Source organism: Cupressus sempervirens, chromosome 3 (genome assembly GCF_028749045.1).
Source record: "Cupressus sempervirens isolate cs-2001-9-10 chromosome 3, ASM2874904v1, whole genome shotgun sequence".
Classification (NCBI taxonomy): domain Eukaryota; kingdom Viridiplantae; phylum Streptophyta; class Pinopsida; order Cupressales; family Cupressaceae; genus Cupressus; species Cupressus sempervirens.
The window spans coordinates 974,200,901-974,215,470 of record NC_143120.1 but is presented as its reverse complement, the minus strand read 5'-3'; the positions used below and the strand labels follow the sequence as shown (position 1 = coordinate 974,215,470).

Genomic DNA, 14,570 nt, shown 5'->3' with positions numbered 1-14,570 from the left:
ATAGTATAGTAATATATGAACCATTTGGTTGGTTGGTTCAAATGCATCGAGAGGGGTCATAGGTTAACCTATGACCCGTCTTGATGCATTCCATGACAACATATGTCCCTAGGGGCCTTAGGACCCCTAGGGATACATATGGTTGGTTCCAATGCATCGAGAGGGGTCATAGGTCTCGATGCATTTCATGACAACTTATGTTCAAATGCGTCGAAAGGGGTCATAGGTTGGTTAACCTATGACCCCTCTCAACACATTTCATGACAACATATGTCCCTAGGGGCCTTAAGACACTTAGGGATACATTTGATTGGTTCAAATGTGTCTAGAGGAATCATACGTTAACCTATGACACCTCTCAACACATTTCATGACAACGTATGTCCCTAGGGGCCCTAGGGCACCTTTTCATGACAACATATGTCCCTAGGGGCCCTACAACCCCTACAGACCCATTTGGTTGGTTTGAATGTGTCAAAAGGGGTCATAGGTTAACCTATGACTCCTCTTGATGCATTTTATGACAACGTATGTCCCTAGGGCCCTTAGGGATGCAATTGGTTGGTTCAAATGCATCGAGAGGGGCTCATAGCTTAATCTATTACCCCTCTCAACACATTTAATGACAACATATGTCCCTAGGGGCCCTAGGGCTCCTAGGGATACATATGGTTGGTTCCAATGCATCGAGAGGGGTCATAGGTCTCGATGCATTTCATGACAACTTATGTTCAAATGCGTCAAAAGGGGTCATAGGTTGGTTAACCTATGACCCCTCTCAACACATTTCATGACAACATATGTCCCTAGGGGCCTTAAGACACTTAGGGATACATTTGATTGGTTCAAATGTGTCTAGAGGAATCATACGTTAACCTATGACACCTCTCAACACATTTCATGACAACGTATGTCCCTAGGGGCCCTAGGGCACCTTTTCATGACAACATATGTCCCTAGGGGCCCTACAACCCCTACAGACCCATTTGGTTGGTTTGAATGTGTCAAAAGGGGTCATAGGTTAACCTATGACTCCTCTTGATGCATTTTATGACAACGTATGTCCCTAGGGCCCTTAGGGATGCAATTGGTTGGTTCAAATGCATCGAGAGGGGCTCATAGCTTAATCTATTACCCCTCTCAACACATTTAATGACAACATATGTCCCTAGGGGCCCTAGGGCTCCTAGGGATACATATGGTTGGTTCCAATGCATCGAGAGGGGTCATAGGTCTCGATGCATTTCATGACAACTTATGTTCAAATGCGTCAAAAGGGGTCATAGGTTGGTTAACCTATGACCCCTCTCAACACATTTCATGACAACATATGTCCCTAGGGGCCTTAAGACACTTAGGGATACATTTGATTGGTTCAAATGTGTCTAGAGGAATCATACGTTAACCTATGACACCTCTCAACACATTTCATGACAACGTATGTCCCTAGGGGCCCTAGGGCACCTTTTCATGACAACATATGTCCCTAGGGGCCCTACAACCCCTACAGACCCATTTGGTTGGTTTGAATGTGTCAAAAGGGGTCATAGGTTAACCTATGACTCCTCTTGATGCATTTTATGACAACGTATGTCCCTAGGGCCCTTAGGGATGCAATTGGTTGGTTCAAATGCATCGAGAGGGGCTCATAGCTTAATCTATTACCCCTCTCAACACATTTAATGACAACATATGTCCCTAAGGGCCCTAGGACCCCTAGGGACACATTTGGTTGGTTCAAATGCATCGAGAGCAGTCATACATTAACCTATTACCCCTCTCGACACATTTTATGACAACATATGTCCCTTGGGGTCCAAGGGCCCCTAGGCACATATTTCGTTAGTTTGAATGCATTGAAAGAGGTCATAGGTTAACCTATGACCCCTCTCAATGCATTTCATGACAATATATGTCCCTAGGGACACATTTGGTTGGTTCAAATGCATTGAGAGGGATCATAGGTTAACCTATGACTCCTCTGAATGCATTTCATGACAACATGTGTCTCAGTTGGTTTGAATGTATCAAGAGCAGTCATAGGTTAACCTATGACCCCTCTCGATGCATTTCATGACAACATATGTCCCTAGGGGTCCTAGGGCCCCTAAGGATGCATTTGGTTGGTTTAAATGCATCGAGAGGGGTCATAGGTTAACCTATTAGCCCTCTCGATGCATTTCATAACAACATATGTCCCTAGGGGCCCGAGGATCCCTAGGAACGCATTTGGTTGGTTTGAATGCATCGAGAGGGGGCCATAGGTTAACTTATGACCCCTCTTGACACATTTCATGACAACATAGGATTTGGTTGATTTGAATGTGTTGAGAGGCTCTCGACATATTTCATGACAACATATGTCCCTAGGGGCCCTACAAGCCCTAGGAACACATTTCGGTGGTTTGAATATGTCAAGAGGGGTCATAGGTTAACCTATGACTCCTCTTGATGCATTTTATGACAATGTATGTCCCTAGGGCCCTTAGGGATGCAATTGGTTGGTTCAAATGCATCGAGAGGGGCTCATAGCTTAATCTATTACCCCTCTCAACACATTTAATGACAACATATGTCCCTAGGGGCCCTAGGGCTCCTAGGGATGCATTTGGTTGGTTCGAATGTGTCGAGAGCGATCATAGGTTAACCTATGACCCCTCTCAATGTATTTCATGAATGCGTCAAGAGGGTTCATAGGTTAAGTTATGACCCTTTGACACATTTCATGAAACCATATGTCCCTAAGGGCCCTAAGGCCCCTAGGGACCGATTTATTTGGTTTGAATGTGTCAAAAGGGGACTAGGTTAGCCTATGACCCCTCTCGATGCATTTCATGACAATGTATGTCCCTACTGACCCTAGGGACCCTAGGGACACAATTGGTTGGTTCGAATGTGTCAAAACCTATGACCCCTCTCGATGCATTCCATGACAACATATGTCCCTAGGGGCCCTAGGGCCCCTAGGGACTGATTTGGTTGGTTCAAATGTGTCGAAAGAGGTCATAGGTTAACCTATGACCACTCTTAATGCATTTCATGACAATGTATGTCCCTAGAGGCCATAGGACCCCTAGGGACCCATTTTGTTGGTTTGAATGTGTTGAGAGGGGTCATAGGTTAACCTATGACCCCTGACCCCTCTTGACGCATTTCATGACGACATATGTCCCTAGGGGCCCTAGGGCCCCTAAGGATGCATTTGGTTAACCTATGACCCCTCTCAATGCATTTCATGACAACATATGTCCCTAGGGGCCTTAGGGCCCCTAAGGATACATTTGGTTGGTTTGAATGCATTGAGAGAGGTCATAGGTTAACCTATGACCCCTCTCGATGCATTTCATGACAACATATGTCCTTAGGGGCCATAGGGCCATTAGGGATGCATTTTTTGGCTCAAATGTGTCGAGAGGAGTCACAGGTTAACCTATGACCCCTCTTAATGCATTTCTTGACAACCTATGACACATTTGGTTGGTTTGAATGTGTCGAGAGACCTATGACCCCTCTCAATGCATTTCATGACAACATATGTCCCTAGGGGCCCTAATTTGGTTGGTTTGAATGCATCAAAAGAGGTCATAGGTTAACCTCTAACCCCTTTCGACACATTTCATGACAATATCTATCCCTAGAGGCCCTAGGGCCCCTAGGGACCCGTTTGGCTGGTTTGAATGTGTCAAGAGGGGTCATAGGTTAACCTATGACCCCTGACCCCTCTTGACACATGTTATGACAACATATATCCATAGGGGCCCTAGGGACCCTAGGGACACATTTGGTTGGTTCGAATGCATCGAGAGGGATCATAGATTAACCTATGACCCCTTTGGACATATTTCATGACAACATATGTCCCTTCAGGTCGTAGCACGCCTAGGGACCAATTTAGTTGGTTCGAATGTGTTGAGAGGATCTTGACCCATTTCATGACAACATATATCCCTAGGGGCCCTAGGAACCTTAGGTATGCATTTGCTTGGTTCAAATGCACCAAGAGGGGTCATAGGTTAACCTATGACTAACCTATGACCCATCTTGATGCATTTTATGACAACGTATGTCATTTGATTGGTTCAAATGCATTGAGAGGGGTCATGGGTTAATCTATGACCCCTCTCGATGTATTTCATGACAACATATGTCCCTATTGGCCCTAGGGCCTCTAGGGATGCATTTGGTTGGTTATAATAAGTCGAGAGGGGTCATAGGTTAACCTATGACCCCTCTCAACGTATTTCATGGCAACATATGTCTCTAGGGGCCCTAGAACCCCTAGGGACTCATTTGGTTGGTTGAAATGCATCGGGAGGTATCATAGATTAACCTATAACCTCTCTCAATGCATTTCATGACAACGTATACCCTGAGAGGCCCTAGGGCCCCTAGGGACGCATTTGGTTAGTTTGAATGTGTTGAGATAACCTATGACCCTTCTTGATATATTTTATGACAACCTATGTCCTTAGGGGCCCTAGAGGCCCTAGGGACTCATTTGGTTGGTTGAAGTGCATTGAGAGGGGTCATAGATTAACCTATGACCCCTCTCGATGCATTTAATGACAATGTATGTCCCTAGGGGCTCTAGGATCCATAGGGACACATTTGGTTGGTTCAAATGGATTAAGAGGGGTCGTAGATTAATCTATGACCCCTCTCAATGCATTTCATGACAACCTATGTCCCTAGGGCCCCTGGGGACACATTTGGTTGGTTCAAATGTGTTGAGAGGGATTGTAGATTACCCTATGACCCCTCACAATGCATTTCATGATAACCTATGTCCCTAGGAGCCCTAGGACCCCCAGGGATTCATTTGGTAGGTTCGAATGCGTTGAGAGGGGTCATAGGTTAACCTATGACCCCTCTCGATGCATTTCATGACAACGTATGTTCTGAAGGGGATACATTTGGTTGGTTGGAATGCGTTGAGAGGGTTCATGGGTTAACCTATGACCCCTCTCAATGCATTTCATGACAACATATGTTTCTAGGGTCCCTAGGGCCCCTAGGGATGCATTTGATTGGTTTGAATGCATCGAGAACCTATGACCCCTCTCAATGCATTTCATGACAACATATGTCATGAGGGGCCCTAGGGGCCCTGGGAATGCATTTGGTTGGTTTGAATGCATTGAGAGGGGTCATAGATTAACCTATGACCCCTCTTGATGCATTTCTTAACAACATATGTCCATAGGTGCCCTAGGACCCCTAGGGACTTCTATGGTTGGTTTGAATGCATTGAAAGGGGTTATAGGTTAACCTATGACCCCTCTCAATGGATTTCATGACAACATATGTCCCTAGGGCCTTAGGGCCCATAGGGACCCATCTAGTTGGTTCGAATGCATCAAGAGGGGTCATATGTTAACCTATGACCCCTGATCCCTCTCGACACATTTCATGACAACATATGTCCCTATGGGCCCTAGGGCCCCTAGTGATGCATTTTGTTGGTTTGAATGCATCAAGAGGAGTCATAGGTTAACCTATGACTCCACTCAACACATTTCATGATAACATATGTCCCTAAGGGCCCTAGGGCCACATTTAGTTGGTTTGAATGTATCTAAATGGGTCATAGGTTAACCTATGACCCCTCTCGGCACATTTCATGAGAACATATGTCCTTAAGGGCCCTAGGGCCCCTAGGGACCCATTGGGAATGCGTCGAAAGGGGTCACTATGGACCCTAAGGACATATGTTGTCATGAAATGCGTCAAGAGGAGTTTCATGACAATATTATATTTAATAATAATAATATAATATTGTGTATTTTAATATAATAATAATATAATACTATATATTTTAATATAATAATAATATATTATTAGATATTATATTTAATAATAATAATAACCATATATATTATTATGTATAATAATCATATAATATTACTATATATATTTAGTAATAATTTTGTTTAGCATTTATATTACTATATTATATTTAATGATAATAATCATAATAATCATACATATTACTATATATAATAATAATAATAATAATATAATATTAATATATATAATAATAATTATAATAATAGTTAATAATAATAATCATAATCATATGTAATAATAATGCCCACACTTCCCAAATTTTCATTTCCCTCTAATATGGGTCATTTCCCTCCAAAATTTTCAATGTGGGTCGTTTCCCTCCAAATTTTTGGCAATTGGAAAATCTTGACTTTTCGGGTACCCAATTTCATATCAGATATCCAATCTGTAAACGGATACATGATTTGAAATCAGGTATCTGATTAGGCTTGGTATTTGCCAAACCTATTTGTTCAACGCAAAAAACATGTTTGAGAAGGGTTTCACTGACATTGAGACTTCAAGTAGCATTTGACAATATTAGTTTCATCGAAATTCAATGAAATGAAAAGGGTTTTTTTATAAAACTCTCAAGGTTCCATCGATATAATTACTGTCAAATTCTCAGTTTGATAAGTATTTATTAGTTAATTTTCAATGAAGATGATTGTAAGGTGTTAATTGACATACTGATTGAAAAATATAATAATTTTCAAATGGTATAACATTTTTGAAATCCAAAAGTTGCATCACATTCTATGCTTGACCTAGTATAAGGAAAAAAATGAATTTGGTAAATTTTTCAATTTCAATTAGTTAAGGTGGTCAAACACGAGAGTTTTTTTATTCTAAAAAAATTATAATAGAAAATGTATATTTAATTATTTATTTGGAATAAAAATACCCAAAAATATGCGTCACATTCGGGCATGAGTCTACCTTTTATATCTATAATTATATTAAAAAATATTATCATTTGATTTTGATTAAGGTGGTCAGACATACACCTACTTTTTATTTTCACTCTGAAATTTTCGTAGTAGTGGATTATAATCCAAACTTTTGATGAATCAAATATTTTTTTCTCTAGATAAGGCCTAGTATTTTAGAAACTAAATTCAATTTCCTACATATTATTTTCTTACAAATTTTTGATATAAAGTCCAAAACCACTTTAAAATTATGTGTCAATTTGACATAACCCTGATTTATTGGTTTTTCACTGCCACTTAAGGCCATAGTTTGGTTGACCATGATCCTACACATACCCATTGAATGGATTGGATGTGCCAATCTAGAAGTATGGAAGTGAAGGGGCATGTTTCTTATACATGTATGAGAAAGGATGTGTGTAGGGAAGACATTTGAAACACTTTTTGAAAGAAAAAAACTAGACTAGTTCACATGCACTAGAAACCCTTAAAAATAGGGGTTTGGTAGAAGACTAGTGTAGGGATAGTGTTAGAGCCTAAGACCTAATAAATACTTGAGTCTCGACTAATGGTAAGAACAATCCATAATCATTTCAAGGGTTTATTAAGGGAATTTGTGCATAATCCAAGAAACATATTTTCTATGTGGCCTAATTGGGGCAAAAAGGCTATAAGGCCTAAAATTAACAAAACAAGAAATCAATAAGAAACCCAAGTAAGGAGCCCTAAAAAAAGGCTCAATATGGATTGAAAACCAACAAGAAGTAGAGGGGAAACTTATCCCTAAATCTAAGAACATTTTGGGAAGAAGAGTGGCCGATTGAGCCCAAAAGTGTATAGGTTAAGTTGAGGTATGGTTAAAGGTTATAGTTGGTGGAGAGTTCTAAAGGGATATAGATCCAAGAAGAAGTCTCTAATTAGGGTAAGAAGATTACCCTAGTAAGACCAAAGAGTACGTATTAGGAAGAAATAGAAGAGCTCTTGAAAAGTAGTTAGAACTCCCCATCAGTATTATTTTTCAGCTATAGGGAGCTTAATGTATGTAATGGTATGTACTAGGCTAGATACAACACATGTAGTGGGAGTTTTTAGTAGGTATATGAGTCATCCTAAGATTGAGCACTGGACTGGAGTCAAATGGATTCTCAGATAATTGAGAGAAATATTCGATAAATGTTTGCATTTTGGGGGGCTCTACTACTAATTTACAAGGCTATGTTGACTCAGATTTAAAAGGGGAACTTGACACCAGGTAGAGTACTATAGGTTATGTATTAATTGTTGGTAGGAGAGTCATGAGTTGGATTTCTTAGTTAAAGAAGGTGAACTTTTTATCCACTAAAAAGGAAGAGTATGTTGTTGCTCCATAGGCGGCCAAGGAGATGATATGGCTTCAATTCTTCATTGAATAATTTAGACATCCACATAGGGATAATTATCTATACACAAATAGCCAGAGTGTCATTCATCTTTCCAAGAATTCTTCTTTGCATTCAAAAACAAAAAAAAATATAGTTGTGGTGCAATTTGATTTGGTCAATTTTGGATGATGGATAGTTAAAGTTGGACAAGATACATATAGATGATAATCCAACAAATATGTTTACACAGGTAGTGACAAGGGAGAATCTAAATTCCTCTTCAACTTCAATCGGTCTTCTAGACTGAATAGAAAAAATGAATAGTTGAGTCCAAGGTGGTTCGATCTAGTGGGAGCCTCACAGAGTAGCACTACTACTATAGGATAAGTCTCTAAGTCAGGAGATTCTTTTTTAGTGTGGAGCCTGATCAATCCCCTTGTCTAAGATTGTTAGTTTTTGGTGAGTAATTAGGTAAGTACTATATACACTCACCATAATTCCTTGGCAGGGTTTGGGGTTATTTTATTGGTCATTTCTTTGAGGGCCACCTTGTTATAATTATTCTAGCCCTCGTTTTGTAAGTGGAAAAAATCTTGTATAAAATGGCTTAAAGTTAGGGATTTCATTATGTGTGATGTGATAGTAGCTTCTTGCAGAAATATTGAGTTGTAAGAGATTACAAATTATAATCAGGTTGTAGTCACTAGATAATAATAATATTGGAGATGTTGTTTGGTAGACATAGACCAGGGATTGGGTGTACCACGTTAAATCTTTCTATCTTGTGTTCTCTTTTGTGTTTTATTATTTGTCTGATATTGGTTATATTTTCATGTCATTTTTATTTATGTGTCTTTAAATCCTAACAAAAATTTGGCTACTATGTAAGGGTTTGGATGCTAATCCATTTTATATAATTAGAACAAGCAAAATCACTACCAATTCATGGGTATTAGATTTTTGTGATCCCTTCCATGCAACCTTACACATTTGAGAATTTTTTTATAACTATTAAGGAAATTTTTGGAAAAGTATATCTTGTTGATAACAAGTCACATGACATTATCAAAAAAGGTGGCATACTATTGGAATTGAAAAATGGAAATAAATGAGTATTGAGGAATGTGAGACATGTAGCTAACAAGAAATCTTATTTAGGACAACTTGATGATTAAGGATGCAAAATCACCATTTCTTTGAAAACACTTGTAAGGTGACTAAAAGAGCCCTAGTTTTTGCATGAGGAAATAAATTGGACACCGTGTGTGTGTGTGTGTGTGTGTGTGTGTGTGTGTGTGTGTGTGTGTGTGTGTGTGTGTGTGTGTGTGTGTGTGTGTGTGTGTGTGTGTGTGTGTGTGTGTGTGTGTGTGTTTGAGAGAGAGAGAGAGAGAGATTACTTTGGCAAAATAGGCCTAGAAATATGTAGAAGGGCTCAAAGTCATTTTCAAAAGGGATTAAATTCTTTAGTTGAAGGTCATTCACTTGAAGATGTTTGAGAATTGCATTTATTGTAAAAGAAAGCTAATTTTTTCCAATAAGAAAAATATCTTCATACTTTAGAATATATATCTTTCTCTTTGCCAAAGTTGCAAATTGTTGATTAAAGATTTACCTCTAAACCATATTGATTGAAACTTAAAGTAGTTGTTTCTTTTCTTATCATCCAAACCAATTGGAAGAGATTGGATATTGATCAAGCATCAAGATAGGTAAAATGCTAGAATAAAATTCCATATCTTTCTCAAACCAATAACTCCCTTTAAAAAATTAGTCTAGCCTTTCAATTATATTTATAAAGCATGACCTTGTATGTAAATAGACCATTTTTTGGTATGACATCAACCAACTTATTGAGCATCACAAAAACTTCAAAGTTGGACATGATTTTTTGGCTCTTATGATACCACCTCTATTCTCCCTTAGATTTAGGATTGTGTTAAAATATTCCCCAATATTATCCTCTCTCTAGCAACATTCTTAAGTTTCTCTTTGAGTATGTTCCATATCCGAGCTTGTTATTTTCTTTTAGTGGGGCCATATACATTAAATATAATAGAGAAGCATTGTCCTTCAAATAAATAGAAACTTTACACATCATCAAGTGTTGACATGCTTCTGTTAAAGATAGATTTATTTTGTTTGTGCCCCAAATCATCTCCAATCCTCCCAACTTCCCACAAGAATCCTTGAAGACTTCATCCCACCTCCTACAATATTTGACAGAATTGCTCCCCACCTCCTAATTAAATTTAGTTTCTTGTATCAAAATAATCTCTATGGATTCTTTGGTTAAATAGCACTTAACCAAGCCATTTTTATCAAAGGAAGAAAGACCCTTGTAATTCCATGAGAACAACCTCACTCTTTCCAAAGGATTTCCCAACTCCCTTAGATTTTTTAAAGATTTATAACACCAATAGAGCTCGTTTATGTAGCCTCATCCTCTTATTTTTTTCCTATTAGATTTTATGTCACTACTTGTCTTGGATTTTCCCATCACTTTGGTAGTTGGTTTCTAAAGATGTCATAGGTTCTAGATTATACAAAATATCTTTTCTAGATCACTCTCCTTCCAAGGAAAAAAACACTTTCATAAATTTATCTCACTAGGAAATAATTGTTCTAACTTTGGAATAGGATTATCTTTTACCTCTACCTTATTAACTATCTTAGATGTTGGAGGAGTCTTATATATCTCTTGTTTATTAATCTCACTTGATATTTGTATATTGCATTTGTTCACATTCCCATACTTTTATGAGACACAGTTCATGCCCTTTATTTTATCAACTAATGGTGACACTTTCTAGAATTTCCCCTATTACTATACATTTATTTCTTATTGCTTTCGAACTTAATACTTCCCATTTAAGATATACCCGCTCTTGGTTTTCAACACTCATATTATTTAAAGATAAGTTATAACTATATATTTTGTATCTATACGAGGGTCACATTCTTCTTTTTGGGCATTTGGCTTACATCCATTTTTTCCCCTAACTGTTTTTTTTCTCAAAGTGGTATATTTTCCTTTATTTGAGAGAAAATAATTTTGTCTTTTCCTCTTTATTTCTTTGGATCCAATGAGTCTTACCAATGTGCAATTTGATTTTTTTGAAACTTCTCTAATGGCAATAAACTTAAATCTCATAGAAATGCAGAGATCCTCCTCTAAATTGGTTTCCATTTCAATAAGCACTCATAATAATCTTCTAATAGTTTTTAAGCTTTCATCTAATCAATATTCAAAAGGTAGATTATACATTCTAATCTATCTAAGTAAGCCATATTGTTATAATCTAATGGGTTGAAATTTGGTTCCCACCTTTATAAGGACAAAAGGTCTCCATTCATCCACCGTATCCCTCATTTCAAGACACTTTTGGGAAGAATTTGACAATGTGCTTTGTTCGCTAGGTTTCTTTAACCCATTTTTTTAATGCTTCTCTATTCTTCCTAACCCTAATAAATGTTCAAATAACTACCAAGTCTTTCATTAATATTTTGTCAATCGATACTTCTTTTGTCAATTTGATCTTTATGGATTCCCCTTGATTTCTTGGATCAAGTCCCTCCTCCCTCCTTTGAAGTTTAAGTATTTTCTTTGCAACTTCAGTCTCTTGTCACTCTCCCTAATTCATATGTTTATTCTCAAAATAGTAGTTATATAATTTTTGGAGTCTAAGTCCATAGAATAAAAATAATCCTTCACTAAAAAGAAAAAAGAAACAATAATAAAAACAATATAAAACACTAATAAACATTCATATAAGTTGGTCATGGAGATTGGATTTTTTTGTAAGGTTGATTCTCTACTTTTGTGACACGTTCTTAAATTATGAATTGTTGTAGATTGTGTTGATAAATGACTTTCTATATTTATCACACTTAGAATGTTTTAGATTATAAATCTTTATGTATAGTTTAATTTATTAAGCTCCTTCATAATGATTTTATTTGATTATTATGATTTTTTCACTATTTATTTTTCCCTGATTTTAAATATACAAAATATTTTTCTTCAAGAATCTTTAAATTTTTTAACCTTCAAAATCAAACTAAAACCATGACTATTTGAAAGATTTTCTATACTCTCTTAAAATTTCCTTGAAAAAAAAAAAACACCGAATTCGGAGATCTCTTTGAATGTGAGAAATGAGTGTTGTAAGTACAACCGGCTTCCGATGCCATGGGCGACTCTGGCCTCGACGGCTTCTCAAAACTTGTCATAAAGAGAAGACTACAGATACCACCTTCTCCTATTCATTTATATCAAACCCATCGACGTCCTTAAAACTCACATCGAAATGGCCTTATACATAAGAAAAAAATATTCACATCAGAACTAACGTTCTTCATCCAACAACTATTTAATTTGTTCATACTCGTATTTTGTTTCTTCTATATTTCACTCTGTACTTCTCGTCAATGTTTGCTTAATTTGTTACAAATCCATGTTTATAATAGATGGCCCGTTTTGAGAGAGTCAAATCAAAATATTACTAATCTCAAATGGCAGGCACAACCCATCTTTTGTTTCCCTTCATTTTCCTTCTTATCCTTCTCATCTCCACTGCTGCTTCTCAACGCTCAAATGAAAAGGTATCATCTTCTTTCCTTTCTGTTTCACATATCATTACCTCTGGATAATGTTTTACTAACTAAATTTTATTTAGTTTATCTCAAAATAGTTTTTACTGACTAATATATATTCAGCAGCTCTACGTAGTGTACATGGGTGATGTTACACCCTCAGATGTACAAGATTATCCCCAATCATCAGCAACTGCGTCTCACCTTTTACTGCTTCACTCTCTACTTGGAAGGTTTTTACATTATTACTCCTCCTTCTATGTCTCCTCTATAGTTATCAAGAAGATCTATTTGACTAATTTTTATTGTTTTCAATATGCTTTGTTAAGCCATGAGGCAGCAGAGGACTCTTTGGTTCATAGTTATTGGAAGAGCTTTAATGGATTCGCTGCTTGGCTCTCTCCTTCTCATGCCCAACACCTCTCAAGTAAGATTATTGCCCCTAAAATGGCTACTTACCCAGAAAGTTCTTATTTATCATATATTTTCAAATAATGGATTGAAAATCTTGTTTGTGAATTGCAGATACGGATGGTGTAGTTTCGGTGTTTGAAAGCAAAAATGCTCAACTCTTGACAAGCAGGTCATGGGATTTTGTGGGTCTACCGCTCTCTCAGCAAACCAATCATTTGGACTATCAAAGTGATGTAATTGTTGGAGTTCTAGATACAGGTATACATTAAAACAATAGAAGCTTCATTGGTATAACTAAAATGGCTTCACACGTTTACCATATGAACTCTGAAAAAAAAACAATCTTTATGTAGGGGTGTGGCCAGAGTCAGAAAGTTTCAATGATGCTGGATTGGGTCCCATTCCTTCAAAATGGAGGGGAGCTTGCCAAACTACAACTGACTTCAAAACCTGCAATAAGTAGATGCAATCTAATCCCTCTTCCTCTTGAGACATGAAGGAGTTAGAACAACATTGTATATAAATTGTTCTAAAACAGAAAATTTATTTTATTTATCAAAAAAATTGATTGTCTGATCAAGGATCAATTTATGTAATGATCAACTACTTCAATAACTCTTGATTTCGCTCTAGCAAAACAAGCAGTGGGAGATATTATCATATTTCTCTTGTAGAAAGCTTAACAAGTAGAAATCACATTTATTTGGTGATGCAAAAAACTAAAACTACAATTCAAACTACAACTGACCTGATCTTATGCATGTGGATAAATCATAGTTCCAACAAGACATACTATGCAAAAGACATTTATTTTAACAATTTACATGTTCACTTGTTAACCAGGAAAATAATAGGTGCAAAGTTTTATTCTAAAGGCTTGGGATCTCCACTAGGGGCTGGTGAGTTCATCTCTCCGAGAGATTCAAATGGTCATGGAACACACACTGCCTCCACAGCTGCTGGAAGCCTTGTGAGAAATGCCAGCCTCTTTGGATTAGCCCAAGGAGATGTGCGTGGAGGAGCACCTGGTGCAAGGATTGCTATATACAAAGTCTGTTGGGCAGAGTCTTGCAGTTTTGCAGACATACTTGCCGCATTTGATGATGCAATCTATGATGGTGTAGATGTCATCTCTGTTTCGATTGGTATTTCAAATCAAGGCATCTTTCCCCCACTTGACTACTTTAAAGACCCCATTGCAATTGGAGCATTCCATGCAATGAAGAGAGGTGTCTTGACATCGAATGCTGCTTGTAATGATTACGTTGAGAGATCTGTTTGCAACTTTTCACCATGGTCTCTGACAGTGGCTGCAAGCACCATTGATCGCCATTTCAAAGCACCATTGACTCTGGGAAATGGAATGCCTTTAGAGGTAAATCAAGTACAATTGCTTACCACTGATATTGATATTGATTGATCAAAGTTGTGATGTGCTTATTTT

The 14,570-nt window shown here is 37.5% G+C and overlaps 1 protein-coding gene across 1 annotated transcript in view; it reads left to right on the top strand.

Annotated features, from left to right (window-relative positions):
* LOC149570001 (cucumisin-like) overlaps nucleotides 1-14,570 on the top strand; it is a 61,407-nt gene that overhangs the window by 45,173 nt on the left and 1,664 nt on the right. The window contains exons 3-7 of the mRNA XM_089817067.1: nucleotides 12,849-12,945; nucleotides 13,042-13,139; nucleotides 13,238-13,384; nucleotides 13,480-13,585; nucleotides 13,970-14,501. Of these exons, the coding sequence (XP_089673193.1) occupies nucleotides 12,849-12,945; nucleotides 13,042-13,139; nucleotides 13,238-13,384; nucleotides 13,480-13,585; nucleotides 13,970-14,501 (980 nt within the window). The remainder of the gene's footprint in view (nucleotides 1-12,848; nucleotides 12,946-13,041; nucleotides 13,140-13,237; nucleotides 13,385-13,479; nucleotides 13,586-13,969; nucleotides 14,502-14,570) is intronic.